Source organism: Lissotriton vulgaris, chromosome 4_1 (assembly GCF_964263255.1).
Source record: "Lissotriton vulgaris chromosome 4_1, aLisVul1.2, whole genome shotgun sequence".
NCBI classification, from domain to species: Eukaryota; Metazoa; Chordata; class Amphibia; order Caudata; family Salamandridae; genus Lissotriton; species Lissotriton vulgaris.
The window spans coordinates 1,469,921,335-1,469,936,497 of record NC_141691.1 but is presented as its reverse complement, the minus strand read 5'-3'; the positions used below and the strand labels follow the sequence as shown (position 1 = coordinate 1,469,936,497).

At 41.4% G+C, this 15,163-nt stretch overlaps 1 protein-coding gene across 2 annotated transcripts in view; it reads right to left on the bottom strand.

Moving 5' to 3' along the window:
• Positions 1-7,558: 7,558 nt before the first annotated feature.
• The window catches only part of MAPRE2 (microtubule associated protein RP/EB family member 2), an 859,854-nt gene continuing 852,249 nt past the window's right edge, over positions 7,559-15,163 (bottom strand). For both annotated transcript variants that reach the window (XM_086965723.1, XM_086965722.1), the window contains one exon: positions 7,559-10,022. In XM_086965723.1, the coding sequence (XP_086821849.1) occupies positions 9,942-10,022 (81 nt within the window). In that variant the 3' untranslated portion in view covers positions 7,559-9,941. The remainder of the gene's footprint in view (positions 10,023-15,163) is intronic.

The following is a 15,163-nucleotide window of genomic DNA, read 5'->3' as shown; positions in this document are numbered from 1 at the left end:
AACCTAACACAAGGTTGCTGGGAGGCTTGATCCTCGCACCACATTAGACATAACACAAATAATGTTGATGCCAACATTTTGGGCTCTACGCGGGTTTAAGATAGAGTTACACGGAATGAACGTAGACACTTGGTGCTGCGCATGAAGAGAGCTGGTAGCTGTTGATGTGAACTGCTCCTACTGACATTGAGAGGTATGGGGCCGCCCTGCTAAAGCCCAAATGAGACCTTCTTAGATATAATATAATATGCTAGATAGGGTGCGCGAAATATAGGTGATATAGATTTCTATAGAAATTGCATTATAACATGCTAGCACCTTTTGCTTACTATGGATTAGTGACTATGCTGCTGACTCTGATTTTTATAATCTGCATTTTGGTATTATACAAGATACTGCGTTTGAGAACTTTGCATTGAATAATAAATATTTCAAACTTGCACTTGTGTTCTTTGACTCTCAGTTTTGGTTTGAAATGATTATATAACGAAAGAGTGTTCATGTGTTCCACGATTCCTGAGGTATTCTAAAGATCATGTTCTGGTTTGTCTAAGACATGGATCATTCCATAATGATCCATGAGACACTGTAGCTAGCTAGGTAAGGAGATTTCTGACACTGAGATGAGTTTTTGGATCATCCTAACTCACTGAGGTTCTAGATCTCTATGCACAGTTCTGTGGGAGAACGGAAACCCTGCTACACTGCTACAGGGAGGCCTCTGGTTTCTTTATCACTGATACCCAAGATATGAATAATGTTGCCACTCGATTGGATAAATGTGGCAAACAAAAGTTTCTTCTCAAATTCATCTCATGGAATATTACAAGAATTGGCTCTAAATTATCAGCTGAGTCCTGGGTAACGTTTATTACAGGCTTTGATATTATTTGCCTCCAAGAGACATGGCACACTAAAGGATATTGCATTGAATGGTTATAGCTCCTACATAGTTAATGTTACCCCTTCATCCTCAGGAAGGGCTAAAGGAGGGTTGGCAATGTTAATCTCAGTAAAGTTTGAAACTATAGAAGTCAGTTGTCGGTACCTCCCCCTGGTATCAGTTAGTCATGATCTCTAATCTGGTACAAGCTAAGATATTAGTGATTAATTGGTACTATAATATATTTAATCATAACACCTACTCTCAGAGAAGTGGCAACCCTTGTGTATCCTCTGGGTGGGAGACTTTAATTATTCAATCTGTCCATATAGCTCCGTCTATGCATGTGGGATGTCAACCATGGGGGGCAGCCTTTGGCACATTTAATCACACTGTCCAGGGTGAGGCTCTTAATTCTATCATTTTGGTGAATGATTTAGGCCCTATTAATGTCCTAGTTAGCACCCCGTAATACTGTGGCCTACTTACGTGGGTGCAGGTAGGGAGAGTACTATTGATTTTCGGTTTATATTACAAAGGTTTCTGCAACTTATTGGTGATTTTGAGGTGGTCCCACATAATGCAAGTGACCACAATCCACTTATATTGGCAATTAGTATAATAGCTCAACTGGGTATTGCTCTGGGCCATAAAGTTTCTTTTAACCCTAATAAGGGGGTATCACTTAGATGGAATAAAGTAGAACCTATTGAGTTTGAAGTTAAAACTGTTGTATCAAATTATGACTCTATTCTATTATGAAGTGTTTAGCCCATGACCTTTCACCTGCTGAGATTACTCAGGAGCTTCAATCGATCTGTATGAATATAGCCTCAGATTTGACTTGAACAATCAAGGGGGTGGACCTCCCGGAGAAAAGGGTGGTTAAACGCAGAATGCACTAGAGCACATACAATTCTAAAACTAGCACTCCATGCACACCTTCGAGATAGGGTCCAGATTAAAACTGTCAGGAAGGTTCATAAGGATTCAGTGAATCAGAGGAAAGAAGAACTAAGGCGTTCAGCCTAGGATGACTTGGATAGAGTGAGCACCCTTAAAAATTTGAAAAGCTTCTGGGAAGATATAAACCGCCCTCTATTCAATGAGCCAGGCAGGATGGATTCCATCATCGTGACAGATGTCTGCGAAGCCCACTATGCCACATATTTAACCCTAAAGGCCGCACATTTGAGATCCCCAGAGAGGATCTGCCCCTAGATTTGACCTCAGCACACCATCTAAGTGTATCAATCTCTGTAGATGAGGTTGAGGAAGCCATAGCTAAAGGTATCAGCATGAAAGCCACTGGCCTGGATGGTGTCCCCCTGGATCTATTTAAAGTTAACCCTATATTGTGGGCCCCATTACTGACCAATGTGTTTACGGCATTGGTGATCGGCCCTATCCCGGCATCCTGGAAGGAGGCTATAGTGATCTCTGTGTTTAAAAAAGGTAACGTGCGATCCTTCTTGCTATAGGCCTATTTCCTTATTTGATGCCACCGCAAAAGTACTGGGTAGGGTTGCTCTTGCGAGATTAGAAACCTGGGCGAGAGATTCAGGGGTTATTGTAAGATCACAGTATGGCTTCAGGGGGGGCTTGGGTACCACTGAACAGTGCCTCAACTTGTTACTGATTATGGGCAAGTACATGCGGGACAGGAAGGTCTCTATCCACCTGGCCTTCATGGACTTGTCCAGTGTTTTCGATACAGTAAATCGTGACAAGTTGAGGGCACTGATGGGGAAAATGGGAGTCGAGGAACCCCTGGTCTCTCTTCTCCGTAGGCTCCACACCTCTACATCTGTAAGCATTAGATATGGCGTCAATGGTGAAAAAACAAGGCCTATAGTATCAACAGAGGGTGTCCACCAGAGATGCATATTAGCAATTTTTCTTTTTATAATTTAACACTAATGGTCTAGAAGCGTTCATGGTAGAGAAAAAATCTTGACTGTCCATGCATTGGGAGCGTCCAGGTCCAGCTCCTCTCTTATACGGACGATACTGTCCACACTGCCCTAACAGCAAATGGCCTTCAAAAATCTCTTGACGCATTCTCTGATTTTATGCTATTGCTAGATTTAAAGGTCAAATTTGTGAAATCGTATGTGATGGTCTGTGGACCTAAAACAACCGAAACCAGAAACCATGCAGTTGGCTCAAAGAGAATTGATAAAATGAAAAGTTTTATTTACATAGGGAATATTTTTAACAACAAGCTGAAATGGGATCCGCTTGTGACATGAAGAATGCATAATGATAGTAGGGTGGTTGAGGGCACTTTTCGTTTTGCATCTAAATTAGGGCAAAAACCTGTGACCGAGCTTGTTACAATCTATAAAGCCAAATGTGTCCCCGGTGGTAACATACGGTGCAGGTGTCTGGGGGGCCATAACAGTAGACAGTTGCAAACTACGGAGAACACATTCATTAAAAGGCTGCTGATGGCTCCATAAGGTCCCCCTACAAGCTTTTGTCATTATGAGGTGGGCTTGACTTTATTGAAGATTTTATAAACATTGTCCCCCTACTTTTATGGGCCAAAATTTGGTTATCGGAAAAGCTAACATTTACCAGAGATATTATTATAGACTGTCTTAATCTTGATGGTGTATTAGCTATCCCCAGGCTATGTTTTGTCAGGGACATCTTTTATAAGTTAGGCTTGAGACATTATTTTGATTGCCCTGCAAGTATTCATAAGAATGCAAAAAGAATTATTAAAGAGGCGCATTCAGGCAGGACAAACACCTGCAGTTCCCAACCGGAGGTAGCAAGTCCTCTGTGTTTACTTCCGGCTTAACAGCAATTTTACATAACTTCACCTCAAATATTCAGGCACGATTTTACTTAACAGGATTAAGTTGACTGACCCTGCATTTTTTAGTGGCTTTTCCGACACAAGTTGGCTGGACAGACAATTTAGTGCCCTGCCCCTGTGACAATCTGGCAGTTTAAAGCACATTGCACCTTATGCTCCTATATAAGGAGCCTAGGAGTAGATTTTTAGTACCAACTTTGAAAAGGTCTAGGCCATGCTCTTTTTCTAATGGTTTTAATCTTTTTTATTCTTTGGCCACATCAGACATATGTATTGGGGTTTCCAATTTTATTAAAGTGGTAATTGCTACTAGAAAATGATATTGATAGTTGTAATTGATCCACATTATTGAGACTTAATAATGAATTTTCTCTTAGTGTTGTTTTAGACTGGTTTTAAGGATGGTATTCTTAATTTTTATTCTCTTTCAACAACTGAAATAACTGGTGATTATTATGTGTATGTAAATAGGTCAGGGTAAGTACAAAATGTATAGCTGATTTTATGTACTTTTATGATTTTCTCCCTGAAACCGAATAAAGTTTCTTTGATGATGGCGATGAAATGGAGGACTCATTTTGTATTGTCTCTGTATTGTCTGTGTGGGACATATCCTGCTTGATCTGGGGCTATCAACAATGGCATAAGTGATCCTAACCGGACTGCCAGGATACTCCTGACAATTTAATGCCCACATTCAAAAAGAGTAATTGGGCGATACGAACCGCACTGCTTGGAAGGACTATGGTGTCTACCAATCCCGTTCCCATAATGGAATTAAAAAGCTAGGTCAGGATTGGAATCAGAGTGGAACAGAAGTCTTATAAAAGAGAGGTGGATAACAATATGGCCCGGCCATTTATGTGGTTTCTGAGGAGCTATTGTGGAGATGACCTCCTCTGTTCTAATCGGTCGGTCCAAACTATCCTCCTGTTCTGCCATCAGTTGCAGTGTACCCGCCCCGCTAAGATAGAGGTGTGGTCCCCCCGGAAGTAGTACTTGTCCAGCATGTAGCTCTTTATCAAAATCACGGAAGGTAGATGCTATAGGACCATCCCCCACTATCTCGTCACTGTCTTTAGTTACCAGGGAATCCACTCCTGTAGCTGCACCCTGAGTCTGTTAGCCAACAATCTGCAGCATCTATTGTCCCCTACATAAAAGGAGTGTCGGAGCATAAACAGCACATATTCTGACCTGTCGGTGTTCAGTCTGCCTAACTGCACGCACGCCACCTCCAGCTGTCTCAAAACTCTTGGGGACCCTGTACGCATGGGTATGCATTCTAACTCCTCCACTTGCCTGTGGAGAAGTTCCCTTTTGGCCCACCACGGTTTATTATCTGACATTGCCACGGCAATCAGCTCCCCTTGGATGACTCCCAAAGGGTGGTGACTGATACTCCGTGTCATTAGCGGCGTGGTAATCCACTATGACCTGAGTTATCTGCACCACCTCCGGCCTATGAAGGACTGTCTCTCGCATGCGCCATGACCGATAGGGGCTGAGTCAAGCAGGAATGGTAATTGTAAGAGGTACCATACCAATGTATAAAATGATAAAGATTGGGTCTCTAGCTCGGTGTCTACGACTAGGAGTTGGAGATCCTGCGTCCCCAGGAAATAATCCAAGCATGCATATGTCTTGTGTGCAAACAAGTAATATGTACAGTCTTGGGTTTGAGGGTGTTGTGCCCTCCATAGGTCACTCAGTAGCATCTCCTGCAGCCATTGGGCCCCCTTCTTGGACAGGGCCCCTGTTTGACCAAATCTGTATGCAGAGCGGTCTAGGCTATTAACAAACACCAGGTTCAAGTCACCGCCCAAGAGCACCATTCTATCCTGTGTAGACATCACTTCGGCCACCTCTCGTTTCAGGAAGCGCTCGTAACCTTTGTTGGGGGCGTACAATGAGATCAGTGTGAAAACATGATCTCCTACAGGTACAGAATAGGCCAGTAGATACCCATTAATCTCCACTAGTTTAAGACCTATCTTACCCTGGAAAAAATGGGTGTCCAGTATGGCAACACCCGCAATTTTAGAGTTGACAGAGGAGAAGAATTGGTGGGGAAAGGCGCAATATTTAATTCTGTGACAATCACCTGAGACAAAGTTGGTCTCCTGTAGAAGACATAGGTCTGCCCTCAACAGTTCCATGTATGACAGGATAGACCCACCTCTTAGTCAGGTTATTAAGCCCTTTCACATTGAGTGTAACAATCTTTAACTGATCATGTGGGAATATAGGAGAGAGAAAAGCTCTTCCTGCTGACGGTGAAAAGATGGTAGAGCTTCTTATCTCACTCCCCCATCTCTCTGGGAAAGCTCCATGAGCGCTGAAATCTAGAGCATGGTGTGTGCTCTAGTGACGTGGATACCCCTCCAGATAAACAAGGGTAGGCTCATGTGCACTGAAATCTTGAACGTGTTGTTTGACTTGTGAGTACCCCCCAAAACATGTACCAAACGAAACATAAACCTGAACATGGTCTTGCAAACCTGAAATCTGGCACTATACAGAAATGTCCCACTGGGAAATTGATCTGACGGGCCTGTACTGTGGTCCAATTAGCTCTCGCACCCAAACCTCCACCAGCAAACTGGGTTTCTCCTGATGCTTATGCTGCCTCTAGTCAGCCTGTATCGCTGGATAGCGTCACAAGGACTGCTTGCCTCTCCCCTAGCCACGGTCTCCGGATCAGGCCACAGCCCTTGGGATGGCTCCCTGCTGCCTTGCCACCTGAAGTGTTTACAAGCGTTTTGCACCCTGGGGCAGGTCCGCTTTTCTCCCTCTTCAGGCAACTCAATGTTCAGCTCTTGGCAGGCCTCCGACTGAGACCAAAGCTGATGAAGTTTGCCTTTCCACCGAAAGATGATGCGAAACGGGTGACCCCAGGAGTATGAAATGCCTTGCTGTCTGAGGTATGCAGTGACTGGGCAGAAGGTCGCTCTCTTTTGCATAGTAAGGGCAGACAAATCCTGATAGAGCATCAGCGTGTACCCGCTGAAATGGAGTGGGTGACCCGCGGAGGGACGGGAAAGCACGTCTTACCTGTCTGCCATCTTGGCCACGTCCCGTACCATCACCTTGAAAGGTTCAGTCACTTTAGCTATCATTTTTGGCTGACATGGTTTGCAAGATCCCATGACTAGTAAACCCATTTAGTACCCATGCAGCCTCTTGGTACGGAAGCCTTCTGCCTTAGGTTCATAGAGTAAAGAGTGTTTCATAGCACAAAACTGTTGTTCTAGGAAACTATTCTCTGAAGTTATTTTAATGACTTTTAAAGAGTTGCCAGGAAAAGTACAGGGGGGCCTAATTCTTCTTTCTGGTTAATAGAATCATATAGCCGATTATATTACTTATTGTTTGAATGATCCTAGTGCATTATTTACTGAACAAACACTCATTCTAGTCCAGGAAATCCAACTTCCTGAACGCTGGGGTTCTATTTTGAATATCCTAGCTGATTCCTTATAAGTGAAATCGTCTTTGAAGTCTTCGCTGTGCCACAGTACCATTTCAACATGTGCAATAACAGTTTAGCACTTTTCAACTGAAATATGTTTTCCAATAGGGTTTTTTTTTATCTTCACTTTATTTTTTCACATTTTCATCCATCACATCCTGAGATTTTGTAGGAGTGATACAGGCGAAAGGATCCTGGACGAAAAAAGCTCCTACAAAATGTACATAGCTTTCATCACATAGTTCCAACTTTGACTGAAAACAGCTGCCATTTTTAAATTGCTCTGAAATGCGATTTCATAGTGAAACTATTATTCATAAATTATACACAAATTACAACGTTTAACCAGTCTGCACAGTCTATAGAGTTAGACAGATTTTTAACATATACCTTTTTTTTATTAAATATGTAAAAAGATAACCGCAGGTTATTCACATATTTAGAGACAAAAAACCCTACTCTACCATGCGACAGTTTGTGGATAATGTAAAATGAGTGTGATACATCTGCATAAGACTTTTAGCATCTAAAGATAACTTAGTTACTTAACTATTTATAATTAACAATACATATGTTTACATTCCTTTCAGTTTACACTTCATATATAACAAAAGCTGTATGGTGTGCTATGTAGTAATTACGAATGCATACGAAAACCAGAACAGAATACTGAAATATGTCGAACATCTTTTCTAATTAGGTTGAAATTAATTTTCTTTAGTGACTACAGGAACACACTCAATCTGCGAGTTAAGCGTTTCGGGTTTCCTCTTCAAGTTTACTTTAATGTCTAAGTGCAAATCAGATGATTATGAAGTTTATTTAAGTCAGAAAGGTATTTAACACCAGCAGAGATTGTTTAGAAGTGTTTTGGTATGGGTGTCTTCAACATAGGTTACAAATAAAATGGAGCTTTAAAAAACAGTCTTGACATGGGTTTTTCCACATGATTTCCAACAATTCAGATTAATGTGAACCTAGGTTCACTGATTTAGCTCATTGTTACTTATTTGCCAAACTTCGAATGCTGACATTCCCGACTCATGAAGCCGTGGATAGAATTGTACACTTTTCATTATTCCAATGTCCTCACAATCTCAGCAAGTTTATTGTTCAGCCTGTGTTGCTCACCTATTAATAGAAGGTGCTGCTGAAAGTTACATCTTGCCACATCACTGCTCTTGCTAACACTCCTAGGATGGAGCACAGTGTCTCTGCAGCTCATCCACATGCCTTGAAACCTGTCATTATAGTGTGGGAGGCAGCCAGACTCCTTTCTAGGAACACCATTGAGTGACGCAAAATGGACATGGTGTGGCTCCAGCGGCAATCCATAACAATTTGTTTAAACTGTATTTTTACTTCTTTTTTTTTCTTTTTAATTATAAATTATGGAGCATGATCATAATATTCTGTGTTGGCTATGTGCAAGTCAAATCACATAACCAAAACACCAATTAAGGGTCAACGAGGAGCCTGGAGAAATGAGTAAAAAAAAGCAAATCTCTATCAATAAAACGTATTTTAAAGTAAATTGAAATAAGATTAAAGGAATGCATATCTTAAAATATAAAACCGCGATATTTATTATTGGGAAAATGCCATTATTTGAAGGGGATGGCCAAGATACCAGGACATAGTTATTCAAAAAATCTTGATAAAGAACAAGCATAGAAAGACAATCAAAAGGGAGAAATAGATTTAAAAGCTGACAAGAAAGTTCCTGTGTTTTCCATTGCATACTCTCATATACATGCTTAATTACCCTGGGAATTAAAAAATTATATTAGTAAAGTTTCTCAAAGAAGCAGTTCTGGAGTCTTGGGACCTGGTTTAGAGTTTCCAGGATTGGTACTCTTTCAAAAACGTAATGGATATCCTGTCTGTCTTATTAAAAATGCGATTGCATAACGGCAGACAGGATATCGGTCACGTTTTGATGGAGTTACTGTCCTGCAAACTCTAAATCAGGCCGAACTCTAGCTGATGGTGAATGTGGGTTAGTTAGGCCATGAATTGTAACACCTTTGAAAAGATAAAAGAAAAATATGTATTTTTTTCCCCTCAACTCATATTGTACATTTGCTCTGTAAACCTAGTAAGTCCCAGCATCAATGCTACCTTCTTTATTTCTAAAATAGAACAATTCTGCAAAAGTTAAAACGAGAAACTGTACAATAACCGCTACCTAATATGCATGTTGGTCCAACAGGAGGTAAGACAACTGCCAAGGAGGTCAAACTTCCCAGGACCGACACGGCTACACACACAATTTTTTTTCAACTGTATCCCTTTGAATTATTTTTTTTAACAACCTCCACACATCAAGGCAACGGCGTTACGAGGCTCATCTATACAGTGGGTATGTAGACCTTGATTCTTCCTTTTACCACTGTAGACGTAAGTATTCTACATTTGCAACAATTCCAATAGTAGATGTATGTAGTTGGGTGACTGAGAATAACCTCCAATATAAATAAAACAAAATAAAAAAATAACATCTCAGGTAGCCAGTGGCGGCAGCTGCAGTGACGTAACCCTCAGGTGTCCCAGCTTGGTAGGCCCAAAAGACAATTTCTGAAAACAGGCCTTGGCAAGGTAACGGGGTAAAACCTCAGTTGGTTCCTGGCACTCGCTTCAGCACAAAAATGTTAATGGCAGGTTGGGAGTGACTGGTTTGGAGTCTGAAGCCACTGCTTTTCTCTCTCTGGAAGAAAAGTTCCCACACAAAACGATAAGAGTCCAAAATAAAGTAGGGGTCAGTATTCCTCCTGTTGCTGGGCCTCCTCGTGGACGTGTTCCTGGTCGTCGTCTCTTTCATGGTGATCCGTATGTCCTTCCTGCACATGAAAGGAAACACTGTATTAATAGGTGTGGCAGATGAGGAACATCAGAATAGATGCTTTAATTTGATGTGGATTGCATCCACTCCTTCCCGTTCCCCGAAAATCCCAACCTCCCACCATCTGACCTCATATTCAAAAACAGTTGTCTGAAAAAATAAAAATAAACGCCTACAGGCGCTTCAGTCCACAGACATCCCCTCCTTTATGGATATTAAAATGCTTTTAGCCTTCGCATAAATTAAACGTTCACGTAAATGTAAAAATGCTGCAGCTCCATTAAATTAGCGTGTCTTGGTGACTGTAGTCTGTCAGTTTGAATACAGGACCAAACTTAGCACACTTATTTGCTCTTGATTTCATTCCTCCTGTAGGACAGGTGTTCAGTCTTGAGTGGAAGAACCCACTCCCGTCCAGAAGATTAAACATTATTATCTGAACCGCCCAAGTGTGCAGTCAATTCCTTTATTTAGTGTTGTGGCGCTGAGTCCACGAAATGTGGGGTAAACAAGGCTTTATGTCAGGAGAGTTAGAGCTGGTGTTGGCATGTTGATGACTTCCTTTGTTTTCTATCTGTAGTAGTGTGCACCCAGGTCTCACTGAGAGGAGATACCCGTCCAGGGCATGAAAGTTATTAAAACTGGACTAGAATTAATCTGTCTCTGTTAACTAGATAAACGAGACAAGCTAGCTGAGTGTACAATACAAAAGCAACACAACAATTGAACAGGTGGAGAAGACCTAGTTCACAAAAGTTCAATTTTAGAGGAACGCTGTTCCTGGCACAGCCAGTTTGTGGTATCTACATAGTTCACAAAACCTCCTGAATACTGGTGTTTACATGCAGAGTTTCTACCCTCGTCTGCAGTTCAAAAAAATAATTCTTAAACCCAATGCCGAACTTAGTGACCGAAATAGACAAATTGAATCATATTCAGCTTTGTTCGCCCTAGTAGTAAGCTCCGTAGATCAGTCTTCCACCACAATCATCACCATCAAATTACAAACACCATGAAATACTCACCATAGGCAAATTGAACAGGATAGGCCATCACTTAGTCATATTTTAAGCCAGTCTCCCCTACCAATGACATCACCACACAATGCCACCTACACTAGAAGGGACTAATAAAAAAGTGTCAAGATATAATATTGCCTCAAATCTAATAAAACTGCAGCAATAACAGAATAAAAAAAAACACAGGGGATTTAGCATATTTTGTAAAACCCCACACTAATAACAGTAATCAACACAGTATACCAGTGATTTTGAAGAACAGAAATAGATACAAACAGTATCAACAACTGTAAAACACTGGTACTAAAAGAACCAAAAACAGAGTTCAGGCAAAATTAAGGCACCTAGAGAAAACCACAAATGTATGCTAGTGAACACAGTATCAGAGAACATAGCAGAACATATGTTTCAACCAGTCTGGGACCAAAACATCTCTACACTACCAAGGTGCAACTAAAACCTAGCAGGCAAATACTAATCTTCTTAGTAAACTTGAGTTACCACCAATATTCCTGGACGAGTCCCCTTTATCTCTACAATAGACAGTTTGACAGTCAGCACTAGCTAAACTCAACCACCACCCCCTCCATAAAAGATGCAATATCAGGACCTGAACGACAATTTGCATCACTAATAATTATGCAACCAGTGAAACTCTTGATCCCAACACAACACCCAGAAATCTCGCCAAAACAAACACCAAGTCATATTCACTCACAACCAACAACACACGCTATGTTATGTTATTATAACTTAAATAGCGCACGATTACCAGAGGTGTCTTGGCGCTGATCAACCATCAATTACACAAACCCCCACATAGTAGCAAGGTAAGAAAAGACCATCAACAGTGGTCAAAGTATGAGCAGAAACACTTGCCTCATACAAAACTTAATAAAATATAAACATGAGCCTCTAACTTGAAAAATCTTACATGAATGTTGCTTATCTTACCACCTACATACTGGTTCCAACATCCTCTTTAAGGCTAAAATTGTCCAGTAAACTAAGGGAAGTCCAGGAAGTATGAGGTGATTGATAACAAGGCTCCCATTTTGGACAAGGATCAGACACAGGCTTGATGACTTTTTAAAATTCGATCACAGACTGATACAGTCACATCGGTTCTACTGGACCTACTTGCTGTAGTAAATACCACAGACCCCAATGTTGTTCTCTCCATTATCAGAAAAATAATCAGAACTATAGCGAAATCCCAAAAGGCAAAATTGCAGTCTGGCAAAGGTAATAGTTAAGATCACAGAGGTCCCTGGCTCACCAAGTTACACTTTTCAGTTCACTCATTTTTCACCAAATTCTATGTTTTGCAATTTGATTTTTTTTTCCAAGTGGCTTTTTATTGTTTTTGCTTCATACTGTCAAAATTACAGCACAAATCATATACATTCCCAACAATTATAGAGCATACATTTTGTAAATACAGATGTACATGTATTTCTATGAATCATTATATATCTCAGACTGCCAATTAGGCATACATCAGTTGTTACATATATTCCCCCTCCTTTAACCTTTTCGATGCGTTGGACGTGTGCGTAGGACGGCCGGGGGCCATCCGAACTTCGCACGCGTCATTTTTTCCGCACCGCGGCGGAATGTCCGCCACAGCGAAGCAGTTAATATGTCAGCTTGGTCTCACTCATGGGGCCTGGTCTGGCCAACTTGTAACCATGGTAACTGTGTGGATACTAACTAGTGATGTTTTGGCTCATTTCTTGTGGTCATGATCGGCTCTTTATTTGCTCACGGATCATCCCTCTCCTACATCTCTGGTTGGAGGCCCCTCTTTTGGGGTGCCGGGGGCACCTGGTCATCCATCATTCTCGTATGTCTATATCATCAATACCTCCATGTACTTGTCTCAAGCATCCTATGAAGATCCTTCAACTATAGTTGCTAGAGTTACCCATAGGTGTACCTCTGCCATGTGCCATTTCCAAATGTCCCTCATTCATTGCCTCGACAAAGGTGCCACCGGAGACTTCCAGGACATTGCTATTCTCATTTTGGTTAGGACCTTGGCTAGGTCTATTAACTTTGTAACAAGTGTGTTTTTCTTTGTGCCTGACACCCCTTTCAGAAGACAAGGAAGTGGATCTTCTGTCAATGGTTTGTTATTATTTCTCCTGTCAGGGACACCTTCCTGCATAAAAACAATCCTGAGAGTATTTTTCTTCTTTCTATGTGTACTGCAGAATGCAGCACTCATGGAAAGAGGAAAAAAAGAGGAGAAATAAAGTTATTTATTCTGGTTGTGCCTCCCCTGGGGAGGCATAAAGTTTAGGCATATGCCCAGGTCTACATGGTTTTGTAAATATGGAGAAGCATAAAAAATCCATGGGTGTAGTGTGGGACTGCAACTCCTGCAACTCCCATGGAACACCTCCCTAGTGCAGAGTAAGGAAACATAGCGAATTGGCTGCCTTGCCTCACTACATATCAATGAGGCCATTCAAAGCCATGCAAAGTGGATTTGCGTGTCCTCATAAATATGATTTTGTAGTTTGCGCTGCCGTAGAGTAAAAAAAAAGTGACGCTTCGGTGGCACAAGGGGCTGATAAATAGGCCCCTGAAATATTAAGCAGGTATACAAAAAAATGTATGTCCAAATGAGTGCAAATGAAACAATCAAGTTCTCTGTTTGGAAGAAGCACAAACAACAATCTTAGGCACCTTTTCGAAATTACAAATCAAAAGTCCAGTAAGCGAATACAGCAAAGCACTAGCTTGCCTGAAGACCAGTACAACTAAATCTCAGGCAGCAGAGATGCATAGTTGTCCTGCACATGTTTGCCAACTTTATGGGTTGCTATTTGCTTTGATGGTAAACCTCGGACCTGCTTTCTCAAACAATAAGTGGTTAGAAAAACAACAGTTACTTACCTGTCGCAATTTTTTGTAGGTGCTTGAAGCGCTTCTAGATTCACGTTTTGCATAGTCCACCATCTAACTTTTTAAACGGTAATGTTGTCCTAAGCAGAGTTTGTATGAATCACTTCGATGGCGACCGTACATTGCCCCGCAACGTAACTCACATTTTAGTTTTTTTTTTCAATTTCTCCCTTAAACACTTTTCACTAGACAAGAGAGTCTCGTGTGAATTTAGAAGAGTTTCAAGCTGCAAAACCATCCTTACAGTTAAGTAACTGGTTTCTTTTGCAGAGTGCATGTATTTTGGTTTATGTGCTGTGCATTAGTTACTAAGTGGTATACTTTCACCTGAAGAGGGAGGTGTGAACAGGGAGAGGGAATGGTACTAAACTAATACCATTTCCTCTCTACTCACTTCTGTTTCATGTCCAGGCTCCGAGATTACTTTTATCTAGATGTTTTAGGTGTTGTCTTCTAGTAATCTTAAGATGTATGCTCTCCTGGGAAGCAGAACATGCATACAAGGTATTTGTCATTAGGGGCGAACTTTCGGTGGCAGTAAGGGTAGAACTTGAGAATCGTGAGCATACTCTAAACTTGTATGGAGGAGCCTTAGGGACACTACAGGTAATATTTAGCACTCTCAGACTACATTAGAGAACCCTCTGTAAAAAACCTGGATCCCGGATCCAACATGGACTCTGATCACTCCAACAACTTTTCAGAGAATCCTTGACCACCTACTGGAGATTTCTCGAGAGCTCTCACAACGCACCTCAGACCCCACTGGCAAAAAAATGGGATCTAAAATGGAGGTTAGGTTAGGGGCATTTGGGCTGACAGTCAACATCATAGTGAGTCATACAGTCTCGTCCTAAGTTAAAGCCCACTAGGGAAATAGTTGTAATAAACACTTCAGACGCAACCACAAGATGGTGGAATAATACACAGCATGTCAATCTGCAAGAGTTTTATGCTGCAAAATAAATATTGTTGAATACATGACACATAATGTCGCAGCACACAGACAACCAGCTGGCACATACAAAGTGCCCAGCCAAGACTACACCGGTTTTACAGTAGTGGATTGAAATAATGTGGTCTGGTCTCAGGTCAAAAGATAAACTGGGACAAGTATGACCTTTTCTCACTGGGGTATCAAAGTGGGCATGAAAAAAACAAACTATCACTTCTTCCACGGGGTATGAAACAAACACATTCTGGTACC